The 24,873-nt window shown below is 39.7% G+C and overlaps 1 protein-coding gene across 1 annotated transcript in view; it reads left to right on the top strand.

The window, feature by feature from the left end:
* Window positions 1–24,873, top strand: part of CMYA5 (cardiomyopathy associated 5) — a 202,364-nt gene that overhangs the window by 31,239 nt on the left and 146,252 nt on the right. The window contains exon 2 of the mRNA XM_053701360.1: window positions 288–3,393. Coding sequence (XP_053557335.1) covers window positions 288–3,393 — 3,106 coding nt within the window. The remainder of the gene's footprint in view (window positions 1–287; window positions 3,394–24,873) is intronic.

The following is a 24,873-nucleotide window of genomic DNA, read 5'->3' as shown; positions in this document are numbered from 1 at the left end:
AAAACTGGGGAATGGGTAATTAAAGGGATTATCTATCTTTTTAAACAATAAAATGTTTTAAGTTGACTGTCCCTTTAAATAAATCAAAAATCATAAATATTGTACAGAAGACTAGATATATAATAAAATATGAGATTTAAATCAATAGGCCAATGAAAAGATTTAGAGGATCAAGTGATTATTTTTCACTAAATGCTGTCTTTTTTTCCAAACCAAAGCATGTTTTTGTAATTTAGTGTATTTTTTGGTCACATTAAAATGTCTAATTTGGAATTTCTTTATTTCAGTTTAAAGGAAATTGTAGAAACAGAAGAAGTGAAACCAAAGCTACAATGCCTTATGTCAAACCCTTCATTTTCTATGGTGACAGTGCAGTGCGAAGACAGTGGGATTCACTGGGAGACCAGCTCAAGTCGATGTTCCACACCCTGGGCTTCAGAAGCCAGCACAACTTCAGATGTGTTCAGTTTGGAAAGTTCCTCAGCAAGTTCTCTTCCAGGGAAGGTTATTTTTATCATGGATGATGGCAAACTACGTCATAAAAAAGTTAGAGGTCTATCATCATCAGAGCTTTCAAGGCATTCTTCACGTCTCAAGAGAAATGTGGACCATCAAAAGCAAAAATCTGGTGAAAACATGGATGAAACATTTAAACAAGCCCTGGAAAAAGCCAAGGGACACTCATTTTCACAGAGGGGAAGAACAGCAATTGGAAGCTGTCAAGAAGGTCCTCAAGAATTGAGAGCAAATTCTCTGCTTCATTCAAAATCTATCATAAATTCAGAAACTGCTCCAAGAATAGAAAAAACAGAATCCGAAAAAGCAGAAACATTAAACAGGATGCCTAAACAAGTTGCAGTACCATCCATATGTGTGAATTCAGATATAGAGAGTACAAAATTATTTAATTTTCCTGCTACAAATGATATAGACTCTCCAAACAATCTTGAGCAAAATGGATTTTCAAATTTAGGACAGACAAATTCACTTAATAATGCACATGTGGAAAAAGTGGTAGAGAATTCTGTACTAGCAAAAGAGCAAGAGACACTTGCTTTATTAGAGACTGAACAATCAAACCCAGATTTGTCCAATCAAATAGAATTTCAACCCAATATCCCCCAAACAACTAATACAATACCAGAAAAAATTGACAATTTATTGACTGAGACATTAGTTAAAGAACACATTGAAATATATAATTCAAACATAGAAAAAACAGCTGACCAGCCAGTATTATATTATACCCAAAATGAGCCAAAATCACCTAGACCAATGCTTGACAAAGTTAAATCTGATTCTTTTCCAGAAAAGGAATCACAAAAAATAGAACAGGCTGAGTCACAAGCAAATGATACTATAAAACAATCAAATATGCAAACTATTAACGAAATAAATGAAAGCATACTACAATCTCCAGTGGTTAATATAGAAGAGATTAAAAGAAATACAGGTAATAGTGTTATTGACAAATCTAATATTAAAGAAGTATTAAGCGAGGAACAGTTGGATCAAGAAAAACCTCAAGCAGATATTGTACCTAGGGAAATGGATTCAGCAAAAACATTTACCTATTTTTCAGAAAACCAAACTTATCTTCCTGATGAAAGAAACCATGATGTGGAAACGGGTTTAAGACATACTGACACCCATTATGGCACAAAAGATCCTCCTGACAATGAATCAAATGTAATCAGCCCTGTTTCTGATGGTTCTGAAATTATTAATATTGTTGCTCCTCAATATATATCTGCAGTTAATAAAGATGCAAAAAGTCAAAATCAAGATAAGTTAGAATCTCTGAATGCAAAGGAGACCCCTGAAGAAAACAGTACAGATATAAACAATATTCCTACGTTTAATATAAAGGGAGAAGCAAAACCATTAGATGAAAATATGAGTGAAAATCAATTTATGAAGAAAGTAGATTTAGAGAATGTCATACTAGTAAATCCAAGTAAAAATACCACAGATATTGATTACTTTGAAAAATTTACTTTAATTGATGACAAAGTACCTATTGAGCCTAAATTTAAAGCATCAAATGAAGGGCAAAAATTCCCTGATGCCAATGGGATACAATGTGAAGACCATAAGGTCGCTGTGGAGGAGGTGGATTATTTATTAGAAAATGTTGATGAATCTTTCTATGGAATAAGCAGTGAAGAGTGGCTAATTACTTCACAGGATAATTCATTTGGTATTGAAGAATCAAGTAAACATATTGAAGGAGAAGCAAGAGTACAAGATAATGATCTGAAAGCTATAGGAATTTCATTGTTTAATGAAGAAGAAGGGGTATTGGCAAAGTCTTACTTTTTTCCCGCTTCTTATAAAATGTTAAATCCAGAGCTATTAGAAGAGCCACCTGCCTTAGCTTTTCTTTACACTGATCTTTATGAGCAAGCCAAAGGAAAAACAAAAACAGATGAAAATCGTCAGTCTGATGAGGAAAGTACAAGTTCTGCAAAGTCATTTCACAGCAGAATTTCTGATGACGATGGAACTGGAATCTATTTTGAAAAATACAATTTAAAAGATGAAATTCCATTTAATGAAGCAAAAAGTACAGACCGGTCATCATACGTTGGTAGGAAAGAGGTTTCATCTGAAACTGAAGACTTGCTATCTAAAAATAAAATATTATCATACATTGATGGCTGCAGTTCTGAACCTTTGGGTTTAAGAAAAATGCAGATAGAAAGAGAAGGGGATAGTAATCATATTGTTAAACAAAGGGTTATAGAAGAGGAAAAAGTGGAAAGTTTTGAAGTTTTATTACCATGTGATGAAAAGGAAAAAGTCATAGTTGGTCAAGATCAAATTTCTGATAAGTTACAAGTGCCTGATTTGAATGTAACAAGCTGTAAATCTGAAATTGAGAGAGACCAAGAAAATGAGCAGATCAATCAGAAAGAGTCAACACCTAAGGAGTCTGAAAAGGTGACTGATCTTATAAAGTCAAGTGCAGAACATTCAGAAACTCAGATTAAATCAATATTGAAAGATAAACAGATAGATGAAAAGGAACTTGCTCTATCATTAGATTATGTAGTTATTAGTGAAGACGATCTACAAGGTGCTATCTCACATGAGGAAATTGCTATTGAAGACCAGGAATCCTTGGAGCATGACAGTGATGGGGGATTTGATTTATTTATAGAAGCAGAACAAGAGGCCTTACAAGACCATGAAGAATCTGGGTTTGAGATCATAGAACATTTAAAATCACCAAGTGAATTATCAGAAACATCAGAAACAGAAGAGAAGAAACAACAGATAGACACTTATTGTTATACCTGCAAAATACCTATAGTGGCCATCGATAAAATATTTGGCGACCACAAGAATCATGATGTTACTACCTTAGACAATGCAGTTAACGAGATGAGGGTAAGTGCTTACATATTAAAGCAGAATGGTATAATTTGTTCAAGTGTAGCTCCTTTTCATGAGAGCATACTGAGGTAGACTTAGGTGCATGCACATTTTTTTAACACATTGTTATGGAAGTAATAAACAAAGATTCCATATAGTGCTCAAGACATTCACATGCTCCTTAACCTACCTCAGTATGCTGTCATGGAAAGGATATACATTCCAACCTATGAGATTAACAGAAGTATTTTTTTGAATCATGAAAGTTTAATTTTGACTTCCATGCTCCTTTAAATATGATATAGTTTCAAATTTGTCTACAGTTTGAAACAAAATGAATCGTAGTGAGCTTCAAAGCAATTCTACGTATTCTATTGAAATGTAAACAATGAATTGTTAGTCTTTGACATAATAAAATGTCAGATGCAAACTTGTATGTAAATTATAGTTTAGCTCATCCTTTGCTATATATTCTTAAATGGAATCTTTTGATAACTATTTCCTTTTGGAATTGGTAAAATATACTTAAAAAATGGCACTTCTTAGAAAAGATAATAGTAATATATTTTCCTCAATTAAATGTTTAGGGTACTTTTAAAATAAAAACTAATAAAAGAAATACACAAATAATAATACAAATGTTTATATTCTTAGCCATGTATTGCAACTGTACAAGGAAATAATTGCAGGCAGCCACCATCTCAGTATCGTGTCACAATCTTCTGACCTAAGTGGCAGCCCCTGCTGGCACACAGTACTGTACTGAGCTTCTAAACTATTCAAGATGTCTGAATGCACAGGAATCCTATCTGCCTGTAATGTAGTCTCTGTTACAGGATCAAACTATTGTTTTGTTGTTTTCCTCTCTGTTAGGTTTTTGTTTCTTTGGAGATTGTACAGAGTTGTAGTTGTTGCAGTGGCAGTTAGGGGTCAGTGCTTTCATAAGGCAAACCCGGTGGTCACCTTTTTCTTTCATGTAATTAGCAAGAGTCCATGAGCTAGTGACGTATGGGATATACATTCCTACCAGGAGGGACAAAGTTTCCCAAACATCAAAATGCCTATAAATACACCCCTCACCACACCCACAATTCAGTTTTACAAACTTTGCCTCCTATGGAGGTGGTGAAGTAAGTTTGTGCTAGATTCTACGTTGATATGCGCTCCGCAGCAAGTTGGAGCCCGGTTTTCCTCTCAGCGTGCAGTGAATGTCAGAGGGATGTGAGGAGAGTATTGCCTATTTGAATGCAGTGTTCTCCTTCTACGGGGTCTATTTCATAGGTTCTCTGTTATCGGTCGTAGAGATTCATCTCTTACCTCCCTTTTCAGATCGACGATATACTCTTATTTATATCCCATTACCTCTGCTGATTTTCGTTTCAGTACTGGTTTGGCTTTCTACAAACATGTAGATGAGTGTCCTGGGGTAAGTAAATCTTATTTTCTGTGACACTCTAAGCTATGGTTGGGCACTTTATTTATAAAGTTCTAAATATATGTATTCAAAAATTTATTTGCCTTGACTCAGGAAGTTCAACATTCCTTATGTTCAGACAGTCAGTTTCATATTTGGGATAATGCATTTGAATCAATCATTTTTTCTTACCTTCAAAAATTTGACTCTTTTTTCCCTGTGGGCTGTTAGGCTCGCGGGGGCTGAAAATGCTTCATTTTATTGCGTCATTCTTGGCGCGGACTTTTTTGGCGCAAAAAATCTTTTCCGTTTCCGGCGTCATACGTGTCGCCAGAAGTTGCGTCATTTTTTGACGTTATTTTGCGCCAAAAATGTCGGCGTTCCGGAAGTGGCGTCATTTTTGGCGCCAAAAGCATTTAGGCGCCAAATAATGTGGGCGTCTTATTTGGCGCTAAAAAAATATGGGCGTCGCTTTTGTCTCCACATTATTTAAGTCTCATTTTTCATTGCTTCTGGTTGCTAGAAGCTTGTTCTTTGGCATTTTTTCCCATTCCTGAAACTGTCATTTAAGGAATTTGTTCAATTTTGCTTTATATGTTGTTTTTTCTCTTACATATTGCAAGATGTCTCACGTTGCATCTGAGTCAGAAGATACTTCAGGAAAATCGCTGTCTAGTGCTGGACCTACCAAAGCTAAGTGTATCTGCTGTAAACTTTTGGTAGCTATTCCTCCGGCTGTTGTTTGTATTAATTGTCATGACAAACTTGTTAATGCAGATAATATTTCCTTTAGTAAAGTACCATTGCCTGTTGCAGTTCCTTCAACATCTAAGGTGCAGAATGTTCCTGATAACATAAGAGATTTTGTTTCTGAATCCATCAAGAAGGCTATGTCTGTTATTTCTCCTTCTAGTAAACATAAAAAATCTTTTAAAACTTCTCTCCCTACAGATGAATTTTTAAATGAACATCATCATTCTGATTCTGATGATTCTTCTGGTTCAGAGGATTCTGTCTCAGAGATTGATGCTGATAAATCTTCATATTTATTTAAAATGGAATTTATTCGTTCTTTACTTAAAGAAGTACTAATTGCTTTAGAAATAGAGGATTCTGGTCCTCTTGATACTAATTCTAAACGTTTAGATAAGGTATTTAAATCTCCTGTGGTTATTCCAGAAGTTTTTCCTGTTCCTAATGCTATTTCTGAAGTAATTTCCAAAGAATGGGATAAATTGGGTAATTCTTTTACTCCTTCTAAACGTTTTAAGCGATTATATCCTGTGCCGTCTGACAGATTAGAATTTTGGGACAAAATCCCTAAAGTTGATGGGGCTATTTCTACCCTTGCTAAACGTACTACTATTCCTACGTCAGATGGTACTTCCTTTAAGGATCCTTTAGATTGGAAAATTGAATCCTTTCTAAGAAAAGCTTATCTGTGTTCAGGTAATCTTCTTAGACCTGCTATATCATTGGCTGATGTTGCTGCAGCTTCAACTTTTTGGTTGGAAACTTTAGCGCAACAAGTAACAGATCATGATTCTCATAATATTATTATTCTTCTTCAGCATGCTAATAATTTTATCTGTGATGCCATTTTTGATATTATTAGAGTTGATGTCAGGTTTATGTCTCTAGCTATTTTAGCTAGAAGAGCTTTATGGCTTAAGACTTGGAATGCTGATATGGCTTCTAAATCAACTCTACTTTCCATTTCTTTCCAGGGTAACAAATTATTTGGTTCTCAGTTGGATTCTATTATCTCAACTGTTACTGGTGGGAAAGGAACTTTTTTACCACAGGATAAAAAATCTAAGGGTAAAAACAGGGCTAATAATCGTTTTCGTTCCTTTCGTTTCAACAAAGAACAAAAGCCTGATCCTTCATCCTCAGGAGCAGTTTCAGTTTGGAAACCATCTCCAGTCTGGAATAAATCCAAGCCTGCTAGAAAGGCAAAGCCTGCTTCTAAGTCCACATGAAGGTGCGGCCCTCATTCCAGCTCAGCTGGTAGGGGGCAGGTTACGTTTTTTCAAAGAAATTTGGTTCAATTCTGTTCACAATCTTTGGATTCAGAATATTGTTTCAGAAGGGTACAGAATTGGTTTCAAGATGAGACCTCCTGCAAAGAGTTTTTTTTCTTTCCCGTGTCCCAGTAAATCCAGTGAAAGCTCAAGCATTTCTGAATTGTGTTTCAGATCTAGAGTTGGCTGGAGTAATTATGCCAGTTCCAGTTCCGGAACAGGGGATGGGGTTTTATTCAAATCTCTTCATTGTACCAAAGAAGGAGAATTCCTTCAGACCAGTTCTGGATCTAAAAATATTGAATCGTTATGTAAGGATACCTACGTTCAAAATGGTAACTGTAAGGACTATCTTGCCTTTTGTTCAGCAAGGGCATTATATGTCCACGATAGATTTACAGGATGCATATCTGCATATTCCGATTCATCCAGATCATTATCAGTTCCTGAGATTCTCTTTTCTGGACAAGCATTACCAGTTTGTGGCTCTGCTGTTTGGCCTAGCTACAGCTCCAAGAATTTTTACAAAGGTTCTCGGTGCCCTTCTGTCTGTAATCAGAGAACAGGGTATTGTGGTATTTCCTTATTTGGACGATATCTTGGTACTTGCTCAGTCTTTACATTTAGCAGAATCTCATATGAATCGACTTGTGTTGTTTCTTCAAGATCATGGTTGGAGGATCAATTTACCAAAAAAGTTCATTGATTCCTCAGACAAGGGTGACCTTTCTGGGTTTCCAGATAGATTCAGTGTCCATGACTCTGTCTTTAACAGACAAGAGACGTCTAAAATTGATTTCAGCTTGTCGAAACCTTCAGTCACAATCATTCCCTTCGGTAGCCTTGCATGGAAATTCTAGGTCTTATGACTGCTGCATCGGACGCGATCCCCTTTGCTCGTTTTCACATGCGACCTCTACAGCTCTGTATGCTGAATCAATGGTGCAAGGATTACACAAAGATATCTCAAATAATATCTTTAAAACCGATTGTACGACACTCTCTAACGTGGTGGACAGATCACCATCGTTTAATTCAGGGGGCTTCTTTTGTGCTTCCGACCTGGACTGTAATTTCAACAGATGCAAGTCTCACGGGTTGGGGAGCTGTGTGGGGATCTCTGACGGCACAAGGAGTTTGGGAATCTCAGGAGGTGAGATTACCGATCAATATTTTGGAACTCCGTGCAATTTTCAGAGCTCTTCAGTCTTGGCCTCTTCTGAAGAGAGAATCGTTCATTTGTTTTCAGACAGACAATGTCACAACTGTGGCATACATCAATCATCAAGGAGGGACTCACAGTCCTCTGGCTATGAAAGAAGTATCTCGAATTCTGGTTTGGGCGGAATCCAGCTCCTGTCTAATCTCTGCGGTTCATATCCCAGGTATAGACAATTGGGAAGCGGATTATCTCAGTCGCCAAACGTTGCATCCGGGCGAATGGTCTCTTCACCCAGAGGTATTTCTTCAGATTGTTCAAATGTGGGAACTTCCAGAAATAGATCTGATGGCGTCTCATCTAAACAAGAAACTTCCCAGGTATCTGTCCAGATCCCGGGATCCTCAGGCGGAGGCAGTGGATGCATTATCACTTCCTTGGAAGTATCATCCTGCCTATATCTTTCCGCCTCTAGTTCTTCTTCCAAGAGTAATCTCCAAGATTCTGAAGGAATGCTCGTTTGTTCTGCTGGTAGCTCCGGCATGGCCTCACAGGTTTTGGTATGCGGATCTGGTCCGGATGGCCTCTTGCCAACCGTGGACTCTTCCGTTAAGACCAGACCTTCTGTCGCAAGGTCCTTTTTTCCATCAGGATCTGAAATCCTTAAATTTAAAGGTATGGAGATTGAACGCTTGATTCTTGGTCAAAGAGGTTTCTCTGACTCTGTGATTAATACTATGTTACAGGCGCGTAAATCTGTATCTAGAGAGATATATTATAGAGTCTGGAAGACTTATATTTCTTGGTGTCTTTCTCATCATTTTTCTTGGCATTCTTTTAGAATACCGAGAATTTTACAGTTTCTTCAGGATGGTTTAGATAAGGGTTTGTCCGCAAGTTCCTTGAAAGGTCAAATCTCTGCTCTTTCTGTTCTTTTTCACAGAAAGATTGCTATTCTTCCTGATATTCATTGTTTTGTACAAGCTTTGGTTCGTATAAAACCTGTCATTAAGTCAATTTCTCCTCCTTGGAGTTTGAATTTGGTTCTGGGGGCTCTTCAAGCTCCTCCGTTTGAACCTATGCATTCATTGGACATTAAATTACTTTCTTGGAAAGTTTTGTTCCTTTTGGCAATCTCTTCTGCCAGAAGAGTTTTCTGAATTATCTGCTCTTTCTTGTGAGTCTCCTTTTCTGATTTTTCATCAGGATAAGGCGGTGTTGCGAACTTCTTTTGATTTTTTACCTAAAGTTGTGAATTCCAACAACATTAGTAGAGAAATTGTGGTTCCTTCATTATGTCCTAATCCTAAGAATTCTAAGGAGAAATCGTTGCATTCTTTGGATGTTGTTAGAGCTTTGAAATATTATGTTGAAGCTACTAAGTCTTTCCGTAAGACTTCTAGTCTATTTGTTATCTTTTCCGGTTCTAGAAAAGGCCAGAAAGCTTCTGCCATTTCTTTGGCATCTTGGTTGAAATCTTTAATTCATCTTGCCTATGTTGAGTCGGGTAAAACTCTGCCTCAAAGGATTACAGCTCATTCTACTAGGTCAGTTTCTACTTCCTGGGCGTTTAGGAATGAAGCTTCGATTGATCAGATTTGCAAAGCAGCAACTTGGTCCTCTTTGCATACTTTTACTAAATTCTACCATTTTGATGTATTTTCTTCTTCTGAAGCAGTTTTTGGTAGAAAAGTACTTCAGGCAGCGGTTTCAGTTTGAATCTTCTGCTTATGTTTTTCATTAAACTTTATTTTGGGTGTGGATTATTTTCAGCAGGAATTGGCTGTCTTTATTTTATCCCTCCCTCTCTAGTGACTCTTGTGTGGAAAGATCCACATCTTGGGTAATCATTATCCCATACGTCACTAGCTCATGGACTCTTGCTAATTACATGAAAGAAAACATAATTTATGTAAGAACTTACCTGATAAATTAATTTCTTTCATATTAGCAAGAGTCCATGAGGCCCGCCCTTTTTTGTGGTGGTTATGATTTTTGTATAAAGCACAATTATTCCAATTCCTTATTTTATATGCTTTTGCACTTTTTATCACCCCACTTCTTGGCTATTCGTTAAACTGAATTGTGGGTGTGGTGAGGGGTGTATTTATAGGCATTTTGAGGTTTGGGAAACTTTGCCCCTCCTGGTAGGAATGTATATCCCATACGTCACTAGCTCATGGACTCTTGCTAATATGAAAGAAATGAATTTATCAGGTAAGTTCTTACATAAATTATGTTTTTTTGTTCCTTTACCTGTAGCTAGAGAAATAAAAATGTATGTCAGAAGAGGGAGGGCAGTGTATTACTGCCATATAACTTAACTGACTGTGAGCCAAATTACAAGTGGACGCCATATAAGAACATGGTAAAGCATGTTAACCAGAGAAGGTGAAGTGTGGCCGACTTCACTTCAGCGCAGCCTATATTTTCAGTGGATATTGGGAACGTGCGCTGGCATTACAAGTTGAAAATTATAGTATAATTCAACAAGAACTGTAAAAAGGGCTCTATAGGGGGCGCTTAATGATAGAATACATAAAACATACAAGGTGAAACAAAGTAAATACAGATAATGATACACAACAATAACCCTAGTCACAGGATATACTGAACTCCCATATATTGTCAGTTCATTAGGGGTTAAGGCTCCTGGACTCACATGTATTGTCAGTTCATCAGGGGTTAAATTTCCTGTAGCAATTTCAGGATCACAGTGGCTGCACTCCTCTTCGCACGAATGTAGTGGAATAAAACAACAGCATCTAGCAAATAAAAGAGAGGTGCCTCATGTGTGTATCAGTCACCAAATAGACAAATCAGATAGAAAATGTCAAACACAGGGCATCCCTTATGTGCTAGTAGACGCAGGCTGGCAGTATAAAGGTGTGTCAGCTCAACTCCTCCCGACAGCTGCACGTAGTCTAGGGACAGCTCAAACACACTCACAGTGATGAACCAAACAGTAGGCCCAACACATATGTGCACCTGGCAATTAGGGCTTGTAAACACTGTTGTAGTTTAAAAAATGATGTATTAAAACCATATAAAATTAAAACAATACATTGTTAAAAGCTGGTGGGTACACACAGTCTGTATCCCCAGATATGCAACGTGTTTCTCAGCAGTTACGCTTTTTCCTCAGACATAATTAACCCTATACTGATGCAATTATTATTAGGTTTTGTGTCATCTGTATTGCAAGCCTCTCTTTTTGCATTTGTCTGTATAATTAATTATGTATTTACCCTGTTGATATCTTGCGTTTATCTATGTGACGTTCAAACCTTGCAAATACTTGTTTTAATTCCTAAATTTATAATTTCACTAATGGTTTAACCACAGCCTCCCCCAAATTCTATTGTCTGACTGTTATTTTTAACTTATCTCACCCTGAATCAAATTTTACCAATTGGCTTTTTGGCTGTTTTTGATCAGGTCATTACCTAATTTATTGCATTCAGCAGAATGCTCTGGCCTATAAATGTAAAACTGCTATGGGAAAAGCGATGCAGGGGCTAGCAATGTAGGTTAGATAGCAATAGTGAAACATCATCTGTTAACATCTCTTAAGTGAACATTTATAAGTGAGGCACAATGAATTATACAAGAATTGGACAAGGGATAAGGCAAGTTCTGTTTTATACACTGCCTATTTTGTAAAAAATGCACAATATCTTAATATCCCTTTTTGCCACCTTTTGTCTGTTCAACAAACTACTTTACTCAATTACTCCTTACCCCTCACCACCTGCATTGCTCATTAGCCCAACTCTCTTAACCTCACCTTACTTTTGTATTCATGAACTTCACACATTCCTAAAGACTCTCTCTCCCCCTTGCAACTCAACACTCACTACTGCAAATCCACATCTCATCTCATGTCACTCTCCCTCTTGCTCATACTAGCTGCTGGCGACATCTCCCCTAATCCTGGTCCCCCACAACTTCCCTGCTCTGCACACCCATGTGTGCCCTTCAATAGACTTCAAAAGCAAAACTCTGGTAACCTTAATCTTATTAGTCTTGCATCTAAAGCCACCACCCCTTCACTTGTGCACTATGGAACTCTCGCTCTGTTTGCAACAAACTCACTTCTATCTATGACCTCTTTAACTCCCACTCTCTCAATCTTCTGGCTCTCACAGAAACCTGGCTCTCTCCTTCAGACACTGCTTCCTCTGCTGCACTGTCACATAGGGGTCTCCACTTCAGCCACACTCCTAGGTCTGACAATAGACAAGGAGGTAGTGTTGTTATTTTACTTTCCTCTCGTTGCACCTTTCAACAAATACATCCCTTCTCTTCCCTCACATTTTCTTCATTCGAAACACACATGATTCGCTTATTCTCTCCCCTCTCTATACGCGTTGCAGTCATATACCGCCCCCTGGCTCCGCAACTCTATTTCTAGATCACTTTGCCACCTGGCTACCTTACTTCCTTTCCTCGGATACCCCTGCCCTCATTCTCGTTGAATTCAACCTCCCTGTTAATAATCCCTCTGCCTCCTCTGCAAAACAACTTCTGCAACTCACTTCCTCTTTCGGCCTGTCCCAATGGACTGACTCTCCCAATCACAACTTCACAAACTCACCTTTTCCTCTTTCTGACCACCACCTCCTCACTTGTACCATTACCTCCCTCCCTACAACTCTCCCTCCTTCTACCCCTCACACTAGACTTCACAGAAGCATCAAGCCATTAGATCAGCAACAGCTCGCTAGCTCTCTCGAACCTCTTCTCTCTTCCATCCCCTCCTTTTCCTGTCCTGATTAATCCATCTGCCACTATAACTCCACCCTTAAATCGGAAAACATACACTCATCCTCAGCCCTGGCATACTTCTCTGACACGGTACCTAAGCAGATGTTCCTGTACAGCTGAGCGACACTGGAGGAAATCTCGGAGTTCTGCTGTTTTTCTTCACTATAAGTTCACCTTGAACTCTTACTATTCTGCCCTTAATCTATATAAGCAACATTACTTCTCTACTCTTTCTTCAAACCCAAAACGTCTGTTCTCCACATTCAATACTCTTCTCCGCCCACTCCCACCACAACTTTTCTCTCAGCCCAAGATTTTGCCAGCTACTTTAACAACAAAATCGACTCCATCAGAAATGAAATCAGCTCTCAACATACTACCGGTCTCCCACCCCCTCAAAAGCTCACAATCATCCAAAACCCACATAGCCATAAATTTAGCTCTTTTGCCCCTGTTACAGAGGATGAAGTTTCTGCCCTTATACTATCCTCTCACCTCACTACCTGTCCCCTCGACCCCATCCCCTTACAACTCCTCCCCTCCCTCTCTTCTACCCTTACCCCTATACTCACACACATCTTCAACCTCTCCCTCAGCACTGGTATAGTTCCCACATCTCTTAAATATGCATTAGTCACACCTATCCTCAAAAAGCTTTCTCTCGATCTAACCTCCCCATCCAACTACCGCCCTATTTCCCTACTACCTCTTGCCTCAAAGCCTCTTGAAAAGCTAGTATATGCATGTCTATCCCATTTGCTTACATTAAACTCCCTCCTTGACCCACTGCAAAATCTGGATTTCGCCCCTTCACTCAACAGAGACAGCAATTGTTAAGGTTACCAACAACCTGCTTACAGCAAAATCAAATGGCCACTTCTCTCTACTTATCCTCCTCGATCTGTCTGCAGCCTTTGATACTGTCGACCACCCTCTTTTGCTCCATACCCTCCAATCCTTTGGCATCTGTGACACAGCTCTCTCTGGGTTCTCTTCCTATCTGTCTAACCGTACCTTTAGTGTAGCCTTCTCTGGGGTATCCTCTGCCCCGTTACCTCTTTCTGTTGGGGTACTGCAAGGCTCTGTCCCCTTCTCTTCTCAATCTACACGTCCCACGGGTTTCATTATCATTTGTATGCCGACGATACCCAAATCTACCTCTCTGCACCAGAACTATCTCCTTACTTGCTAACCCGAGTCACTAACTGTCTCTCTCATATCTCATCTTGGATGTCCTCTCACTACCTCAAACTAAATCTCTCCAAAACTGAGCTCCTTATTTTCCCCCCTTCTTCCAAAATCTCCACCCCCCATGTCTCTATAACTGTTGACAACTCCATCATTACCCCAACCTCACATGCCTGATGTTTTGGGTCACACTTGAGATCTTTCTTTCACTCCTCACATTCAGTCCTTGGCTAAAGCCTGCCTCTTCCACCTTAAAAACATTGCTAAAATTAGACATTTCCTTACACAAGACACACCAAAGATTTTAATTCACTCTCTCATCCTTTCCCGCCTCTACTACTAAACTCTATCCTCTCTGGTCTCCCTAAGTGCCCTCTAGCTCCTTTACAATCCATAATGAATGCCTCTGCCAGACTCATCTTCCTTGCACGTCGCTCTTCATTTGCCGCACCTCTCTGCCAATCCCTTCACTGGCTTCCTCTTGCCTCCAGGATTAAACACAAAATTCTCACTCTGACACACAAAGCCCTAAATTGCACTGCTCCCCCTACATCTCAGACCTTGTCTCCAGATACTCTCCCTCCCGTCCCTTTCGCTCCGCTCATGATCTCCTACTCTCCTCCTCTCTTGTTATCTCCTCACATTCCCATCTACAAGATTTCTCAAGACTGGCTCCCATCTTATGGAACTCTCTGCCTCACTCCACAAGAATCTCCCCTAGTTTTAAAAGCTTCAAGTGCTCCCTGAAGACTCTACTGTTCAGGGACTCTTATAACCTACACTAACCTTCCTATCTCCACTGCTATCCCCTAAAACCCCATAGCATGTAAGCCTATGAGCCCAGCTGTTTGAAGTTCACCTTCTTAAGAGCCGACTACAACACTCTTGGCAGGACCCTCTCTCCCCATTTGATCCCTGTAATCATTTTTTTATATACCACCCATGTTTATAGCGCTGCAGAACCTGTTGGTGCTCTACAAAAACCTGATAATAATAATATGCCTGAGGAAACAGCGTAACTGCTGAGAAACGCGTTGCATATCTGGGGGTACAGACTCTGTGTACCCACCAGCTTTTAACACTGTATTGTTTGAATTTTATATGGTTTTAATAAATCAGTTTTTAAACTACAACAGTGTTTACAAGCCCTAATTGCCAGGTGCACATATGTGTTGGGCCTACTGTTTGGTTCATCACTGTGAGTGTGTTTGAGCTGTCCCTAGACTAGGTGCAGCTGTCGGGAGGAGGTGAGCTGACACACCTTTATACTGCCAGCCTGCATCTATGAGGGTGCACTATGGAAATCTGAGTACCCTGTGTTTGACATTTTCTATCTAATTTGCCTATTTGGTGACTGATGCACACATGACATGCCTCTCTTATATTTGCTAGATGCTGTTGAAAGTTATAGATAGCATTAGAAACTGTGCTAGAATATTTAGTGTAACTTCAGGCCTGAAGTAAACTCTAAGGGTTAAAAAATGTTGCGCAAAACACATTAAAATAAAGTAGCGTTAGACACTTATATAAGCCTTAACTTGCATCTGTGGATGCAGCAGCGAATGGTGTTGACTGACAAAGGTTTACCAAAGTATTCCCGAACCCATGTCAGGATATCCATTACAGACTCATGACGTTTTTTTAAAACAGTGATGTCTGAGGGATCAGAGATCACGCGCATTCAGAAGTCGTTGTCGGCCTTGGAATTTACGCATTGAGATTTGACCGGATTCATTTATACACACACACACACACACACACATGGATTTAAATATATATATACAGGTATACCCCGCTCATACAGCCGGTTAGGAACCAGAGCCCCGCTGTAAAATGAAAACCGCCTTAAAGTGAAACAAGGCAGTTTTAGCATTCTTTTCACTTGCCAGTGTGTTTAAAAACTTGAAAACATGTTTGAACTAACATATATTAGGGGTGCAATAGTACTACGTTTAGTTTAACACAAGCACAGCACAGTATACAATCAACTCCACAAAGCCCTGTATATGTATGTGTATGTGTATGTGTATGTGTATATACACACACACACACACACACACTTTTGAGCACTTCCGAGTCAAACACCTTGAAAGATGCAATATAATTTTTATTAATTTTTAATGTGTTTTGAATAGAAATAATTCATATGTTCTTCACATATAAAAAAAATCTGTTTTATATTTAAATAGATATTTATATATCTGTATATATAATATATATCTATACCTGTATATATTTATATAGATATATATTTTACAGCACAATAAACAGATATTTAAAAATAAAAATAACCCTTTCTTCTATGTGAAGAACATAGGAACTTGTGTTCTTAACTAATTTCGGGTTTAGTGCACTCATTCTGAGTGTTGGGTTAGCACGCGAGCGATAACTGTTTATGGGAAGTCTATGGGGAGAAGAAATGAACGCGTTTGCAGTGTCCGAGGTCTTGAAGTTAGTGTGCTTGGTCTTTCGCTAACTTTTTTCCTTTCAACTTGTAATACCAGCGCAAATGCAGAGATAAAAAAATTATTTAGCGTGACACTTGTAATTAGGGTTGCCAGCTGCCTTTCAAGAAAATACTGGACAGTCAGCAGATGTCGGCGGAGGGGTGGGGGGGGGGGATTGGTGCCTGAATGAAGTGTGGTAGGTGGTTTTGTGGCAGAAAAAAGGCATATATATGCAGTATGCATGTGTATATATATATATATATATATATATATATATACACACACACACACATTCACACATACACACTATATATATATATATATATATATATATATATATATATATATATATATATATATATATATATATATATATATATACACACACATTTAGATAGCCACTAGATAGATAAATATATATATATATATATATATATATACATATACATATACACACACACACTATATAAATGTATGTGTATATACATGTATGTGTTAATATATATATATATATATATATATATATATATATATATATATATATATATATATATATATTCACACATACATTATATCACACAATATATCACATTTTTGGGCTAGTCATTTTTATTTATAATTTACATACAGTAATGCATAGTGTATGTGTGTATAATATATATATATATATATATATATATATATAAACACACACACATATATACTATATGTACACACCTATATATTGCATTATGTGTGTGTATGTATTTATATATATATATATATTATTATTATTATTCTTTATTTATAAACCGCCAACAGATTCCGCAGCGCTGCCCATGGGTACAAGGATAACAGTACAGTGGAGAAACAATACGATAAGACACAAAATTTTACAGACAAATACAGGGGGAATTGAGGGCCCTATTCCCGTGGGAACTTACAATCTAGACGGGTAGGAGGATTGGAAACAGGAGGTGGGGACTGCAGGCGTGAGAATGATATTAGTGAGGATATAGAGGGCAACTGTTAGTTAAGTGAAGTTAGTTTGTTGATAAGTTGGGTGATAAGCTTCCCTGAACAGAAAGGTCTTTAGGGAACGTTTAAAGGAGGAGAGGTTAGGGGCAAGTCTGACAGCTTAAGGAAGTGCGTTCCAGAGGGTTGGTGCCGCACGAGAGAAGTCCTGTAGTCTAGAATGAGAGGAGGTGATGGTAGAGGATGCAAGAAGCAGGTCGTTGTTGGATCTTAGGGGACGGGCAGGAGTATATTTGTTGATGAGTGAGGACAGGTAGGGTGGGGCAGCATTGGTGAGGGCTTTGTAGGTCAGGGTGAGAATTTTGAATTTAACTCTGTTGTGAATGGGGAGCCAGTGAAGGGACTCACAGAGAGGTGCTGCAGAAACAGAGCGTCGAGAGAGGTGGATTAGCCTGGCAGATGCATTTAGGATGGATTGGAGGGGAGAGAGGCGGGAGAGAGGGAGGCCAGTTAGTAAGTTGTTACAGTAGTCAAGTCGGGAAATTACCAGGGAGTGGATGAGCTGTTTGGTAGTTTCAGCACTCAGAAATTAACAAATTTTGGAGATATTGCGTAGGTGGTTGCGGCAGGATGAAGAGAGCAGTTGGATGTGGGGAATGAAGGACAGATTTGAGTCAAGCATGACTCCGAGGCAGCGGACTTGGGGTGATGGGGAGATAGTGGTGCCGCCAACAGTGATAGAAAAATTAGAGACTGGAGTGGAGCTAGAGGGGGGAATTAGAAGTAGTTCGGTCTTGGACATATTTATTTTCAGGTGGTGAGAGGCCATCCAGGAGGAAATGCCAGATAAGCAGTCGCTGATTTGAGAGTTGACAGAAGGAGAGAGTGCAGGGGTGGAAAGGTAGATCTGGGTATCATCAGCATAGAGGTGATAGCTGAAGCCATAGCTGTTGATAAGTTTACCCAGTGAAGAAGTGAAAATAGAGAAGAGTAGAGGACCCAGGACAGAGCCTTGAGGTACTCCAACAGACAGGGGCAATAGAGAGGAGGAGTCACCAGCAAAAGAGACGGAGAAGGATCTGTTAGAGATATAAGAGTGAATCCAGGAGAGGGCAGTGTCACAGAGACCAAGAGAACTGAGAGACTGTAGGAGAAGGGGATGGTCAACAGTGTCAAAGGCAGCAGATAGGTCAGAAAGGAGATAGTTAGTAACCTTGGTGAGGGCAGTCTCAGTTGAGTGTTGGGGATGGAAGCCAGATTGCAGGGGGTCGAGCAATGAGTTGGAGGACAGGAAGTGGGTTAGGGGATTGAAAACTAGTTTTTCAAGGAGTTTTGAAGCTAGTGGGAGCAGTGATATGGGGCGGTAGGTTGCAGGGGAGTTAGGGTCGAGGGAGGGTTTTTTTGAGGATGGGGGTGACCTTTGCATGTTTGAAGGAGGCAGGGAATGAGCCGGTAGAAAGGGATAGGTTAAATATGTGAGTAAGAGCCGGAGTGAGGGTGGTAGACAGAGGAGGAATTAGATGTGAAGAAATAGGGTCAAGTGGGCAGGTAGTGAGGTGTGAGGAAGACAAAAGGGAAGCCACTTCACTCTAAGTGGTTGGGAGGAGGGTGCAGAGAGTGGCAGAGGAGGTGACTGGGAGCGGAGTTGGGAGATTGCAGGTTTGTGTTGGGATGTTTCCTCAGATTGCAAGTTTTATTGAGAAAATAGTCAGCAAGGTCTTGAGCACTGAATGCAGATGAGGGGGGTGGTGCAGGTGGGTGGAGGAGAGAGTTGAAAATGGAAAAGAGTCTTTTAGGGTTTGAGGAGTGAGTGGATATAAGAGAAGAGAAGTAGGTTTGCTTAGCTAAGCGAAGGGCAGAGGTGTAAGAGTAGAGAATGAACTTATAGTGCATGAAATCAGGTTCAGAGCGGGATTTCCTCCAGACACGTTCAGCAGTGCGGGAGCATTTTTGTAGGTGACGTGTTTGTTGGGAGTGCCAGGGTTGGAGCTGACGACGTGGGGCTTTGCGAGGTTGGGGTGGAGCGAGAGTGTCAAGTGCAGCAGAGAGAGTATTGTTATAGTGGGTTATAGCAAGGTCAGGGCAGGATATCGTGGAAGTGTGGGGGAGGCGTAGTTGAATAAAATTGGAGAGTTGGGGAGCGTCCACAGTGTGCAGATTTCTACTGGTGCAGGGGCAAGAGGGGGAAGTAGGTTTAGTATCTATATTATGATTAAAGGTGAGCAGATGGTGGTCTGAGATGGGAAATGGGTGACATGCAACATTAGAGAGAGAGAGCAGAGATAGGAGAATACCAGATCAATCGAGTGTCCATCACGGTGGGTAGGGAATAGGGTGGATTGTGAGAGGCCGAAGGAGTTAGTGAGTGAGAGAAGTTTAGAGGCAGCAGGGGCAGATGGGCTGTCAATGGGGATGTTGAAGTCCCCTAGGATTAGAGCAGGTGTATTTGTGGAGAGAAAGTAAGGAGGCCAGGCAGCAAAGTTGTCACATATTTGGGGGCTGGTAACTTTTTTTTTTTTTTACATTTTTACATACAGCTGCATAAAATATGTATATATATTATTATATATTTTGCTACATATATATATATATATATATATATATATATATATATATATATATATATATATATATATTACAGTGCAACTATATAATACCTCATCTCACTGGCTGCGCCTGCTAGCCTGCAGCATAGACTAAGAGCGGGTCTTCTCTTCTTGCTATCATATAATGTAACTGACGTGGTGTAACGCTCACGTGACGATGATGCCTGACGCGACACAGCCAGTTAGTGACTCAAGACAGCGGCAGCGCAGAGGGGACAGAGAGAGGGTCCGACCACAACTCCGGCTCTGCACACTGTCAGGATCAGAAATATGATGAACCGATCAGCTGACCTGAGCAGAGCCTGAGTTGACACGGGCTAGCCTACAGGGGGCGGGGCTGGGCTTGGGTAAATCAAAAGCAGCTATTAGTAAAAAAAATTGTAAGAAAACTACCTAAGGCTATGTCCATTTTTAAAAAAAATAAAATTACCGGGCAGTAGCCTGAAATACCAGACAGTCCGGTCTAATAACGGACACCTGGCAACCCTACTTGTAATCTATCCCTGTGTTTACTTAAGTAGCCAATAATCTTCATGTAGCTAATTCAAAACCTGTAAAATAATCCCATTATGATATTATAGTAATGAAAACAAATCAGGTAAAGCAGTTAGGATGGCATAAAAATTTATTCATGGGTAGCCAATAACCATGGCTCTGGCCAAGATGGCAACGTATCATTTTGTATTACTATGTTTTAATTTTTACGCTCGCCGTATTCAGCATTGCACCAGCAGCTCACAAGAGCTGCTGGTGCAACGCCGCCCCCTGCAGACTCGCGGCCAATAGGCTGCCAGCAGGGGGGTGTCAATAAACCCGATTGTACTCGATCGGGTTGATTTCCGGCGATGTCTGTCCGCCTGCTCAGAACTGGCGGACAGGTTATGGAGCAGCGGTCTTTGTGATTGCTGCTTCATAACTGCTGTTTCTGGCGAGTCTGCAGGCTCGCCACAAACACGGGGCATCAAGCTCCATTCAGAGCTTGATAGATAGGCCCCATTGTGCGTGGAATGGCTGGTAACGCATATTACGTGTCGCAGCGGTATAGGCTGTAACGCAAGCATTTTAGCCTTAATGCCACTCTCCGTTACGCACTCAAAAACTGACGTTTGAGTGCGGAATTTTCCATAGTGCCGTATTACAGGTTGTGTGGTCCAGCGTTACAGCCTATACCCACACGAGCCATTCAGCAATCTGAGACCAGTAGTTATGGATTTTGCGAAACAAAATTGTTTCACAAAACTCATAACCAAAATGTTACAAAGTACACTAACACACCCATAAACTACCTATTAACCGCTAAACCGCAACCCTCCCGCATCGCAAACACTATATTAAACCTTTTAACCCCTAATTTGCCGCCCACCCACATCGACAACACTAAAATAAACCTATTAACCCCTAAATCACCGGCCCCCCACATTGCAAAACATTGAATTAACCTAACACCCCCATAACTTTAAATTAAAAGTTACAATATAACAATCTTTAAATAATAAAAACTTACCTGTGAAATAAAAAAAAACTAACATTATACTATAAATTAACCTAACATGACTATTCTAATAACATAAAAAAAACCTACCAATTAAAAAACCTAAATTACAAATTTAAATTTTTAAAAAAAAATTAAAACCTAACACTACGAAAAATAAAATAATCTAACATTACAAAAAAAAATAAACACTAAAAATACAAAAAAATAAAAAATTCTAAGATTACAAAAAATAAACGAAATTATCAAAAATAAAAACAAATACACCTAATCTAAATAGCCCTATAAAAAAAAAGCCTCCCCAAAATAAAAACACCCCCTAACCTATAATAATCTATCAATAGCACTTGAATGGGCCTTTTGTAAGGCATTGCCCTAAGTTAAACAGCTCTTTTACATTAAAATATTACAAAGTCCCTCCTAAAAGTATCCCCCCCCCACCCAACCAACTCCCCAAAATAAAAAACCTAAGTCTAAATAAAACATAAGCTACCCATTGCCCCTACAGGGGCATTTGTATGGGTATTGACCTTAAGAGGGCATTCAGCTCTTTTACAGTGCCCATCCCTAATCTAAAAAAAAACCCACCCAAAAAAATGAAAAAAAAAAAAACCCTAACACTAACCCCATAAAATCTACTCATGGTTCCTAAAGTCCGGGCATCCATCTTCATTCAGGCGCGACATCTTCATTCATCTCAGGGCCATCTTCTTTCTTCATCCCTGTGTCGCGGAGTTGTGGAGGGGCGGAGCTTCTTTGCCGGCGGCGTGGAGGATCCTCTTCATATTGTCAACGCTGTACACTGAAGCTTGAATGTAAGGTACCCGTTTAAATATGGGGTAAATAGTTTAATTTAGTGTTTTGCGATGTGAGGGGCCGGCGGTTTAGGGGTTAATAGGTTTAGTTTATTAGTTGCAATGTGAGGCGCCGGTGGTTTAGGGGTTAATAGTTTTATTTAGGTGTTAGCGATGCGGGGGTGGCGGTTTAGTGTTTAATCACTTTATTTAGTGTTGCGATGTTGTGGAGCGGCGGATTAGGGGTTAATAACTTTATTTAGCGTCTGCGATGTTAGGGAGCGGCGGATTAGGGGTTAATATCTTTATTTAGTGTCAGCGATGTCAGGGGCAGCGGACTAGGGGTGTTTATGTTAGGGTGTTAGGGTTAAACGTCAATTTATTTTCCCCATAGACATCAATGGGGGTTGCGTTACGGCGATTTGCCATTCCGCAATTGCAGGCGTTTTTTTCTAACACTCTCTCCCCATTGATGTCTATGGGGGAAAGCGTAACCTCAGCCCTTGGCTTTTGTGCGGTATGGAGCTTAATGCACCATAACGCACAGCACATGGAGGTTTTTCAGTTAACTCATAATGGCAGCGCTATGGAAAGTGCAGTACCGCATATATATATATATATATATATATATCGCATCCGGTATTGTAATGACCCAAATAACACTTATGATTGAATGAACAAAAGTTATAGTAAAGTCTCCTTATTTCTTGAATTTCTGTAAATAAAGTTTGAACATTTAGCATTGCTGATATATATATGTGTGTGTTCCTTACGTATTACCCCTTATATTATGACTTAACATAAGGGGATGTGAGTAAGGGTTTAATATTGATACAAAGCTTATATATTGCCATTCCTTTAAGCAACAAAGTAAACTTTAGTACTCAGTACAAGTATGACAAGATATATATAAACTAGTTAACATAGATTTATATGACATTGGTGATTCGTGTGTTAATTGCGCAGTAAATGTATATACAAGTAAGACTCTGCAGATTATAGCAAAAATATATCACAATGCAGTCTCAGCACAAACGCTGTACTCACGAGGAGAATGGAGGATGCAGTCTGAGATCGGTTGACACCGGAAGCAGCTGAAGGTGACGTCACCCGGTGTTCTGTGAGGCTGTCAGGTCTGGAGATAGAGCGTAGTAGCAGAGGTAACTGCACAGGAAGCAGGGAGAGTGTTGTCAGAAAACACTGAGCAACCAGGTAGGCAGATACTGCAGGAGAAATCCAGCTGAAGTTAATCCCTTAGTAGAAGGGGGAAGGAAACAGCTGAGTTCAGTAGCAGTGTAAGACAGGCTGATACAAGGGTGTGACCAGAATACCAAGCAATGTATTCTGTGAGCACCTAGACTTTATAGGATTATGGGATAAATGTCTTAAAGGCACAGTACACATTACAGATCACCCCTCCAAAGATGAACACCACTGGGGTTCATGGATGAGGACGTTCAGGATTCCGCCGATGAAATAAGGAAACCAAACGTGGAGCAGATAAATTCGAAGCCGGCTCCCAAGAATCGTCGTCAGAGGTGTATCCCTTCCAACGAATTAGATATTGTAATCTCCCAGACACCTTTCGGGAATCCAGGATACTCTGTACTTCAAAGTCACATTCTGGCTCAATGGGAGGTACCACAGGCAACTGATCCACCACTGTTCGTAATGATTTGTACGGTTTCAAGAGGGACACATGAAAAGTGGGGTGTATTTTATAGTGACTAGGCAGCTCCAAAGTTACAGCATTTTGATTGATCACTTTTTGCACAGGGAAAGGTCCTATGAAGAACCTATTACATTTTTTCGAGGGAGCAGTCAAACGTAGGTGCTTTGTGGACAACCATACCAGATCTCCTGGTTTGTACTCGGGTGACGGTTGGCGCCGCAAATCATAAAACTTTTTCTGTCTGTCTTTTGATGCCTGTATGTGATTTGCAGTTATAGTGAAGGTTTCAGCAATAGTATTAACCAAGTCATTAACGACTGGGGAACTATTTTCTCTTTGCTCAAGATAATTGAAAGTGGGATGAAACCCAAAGTTGGTAAAAAAAGGGGTACTTTTGGTTGAAGAGTTCAAGGATTTATTGTGAGCAAATTCTGCCAATGGCAGTAGATCTGCCCAATTATCTTGTTGTTGAGTGGAAAAACATCTTAGATACTCTTCTAACCATTGATTTGTGCGCTCAGATTGGCCATTTGTCTGTGGATGGAAGGAGGTACTCAAGCGTCTAGTAATGTTTAATGTTCTACAAAGATCCTTCCATAAGTTTGAGGTAAATTGGGTTCCTCTGTCAGTTATAGACAGAGGTAACCCATGTAATTTGAAAACATTCTGAATGAATAAAGATGCAGTTTCCAAAGAAGTTGGTAACTTGTGGTACGGAATAAAATGGCACATCTTGGAGAAAAGATCTACCACTACTAAGATGGTTTTGAAAGATTTAGATGGTGGTAGATCCACAATAAAATCAGCTGCTATATGCGTCCATGGCCTTTCTGGGATGGGCAAAGAAAGTAGCTGTCCATAAGGTTTTTGCCTATTAATTTTACATGTGGAACACGTTTCACAAAGAGAGACATATTCTTGTACATCATTCCTCATTTTAGGCCACCAATAATTGCGTTTAATCAAATCATAAGTATG

Source organism: Bombina bombina, chromosome 2 (assembly GCF_027579735.1).
Source record: "Bombina bombina isolate aBomBom1 chromosome 2, aBomBom1.pri, whole genome shotgun sequence".
Taxonomy (NCBI): domain Eukaryota; kingdom Metazoa; phylum Chordata; class Amphibia; order Anura; family Bombinatoridae; genus Bombina; species Bombina bombina.
The sequence above is the reverse complement of the archived record's forward strand: the minus strand, read 5'-3'. Positions and strand labels throughout refer to the sequence as shown.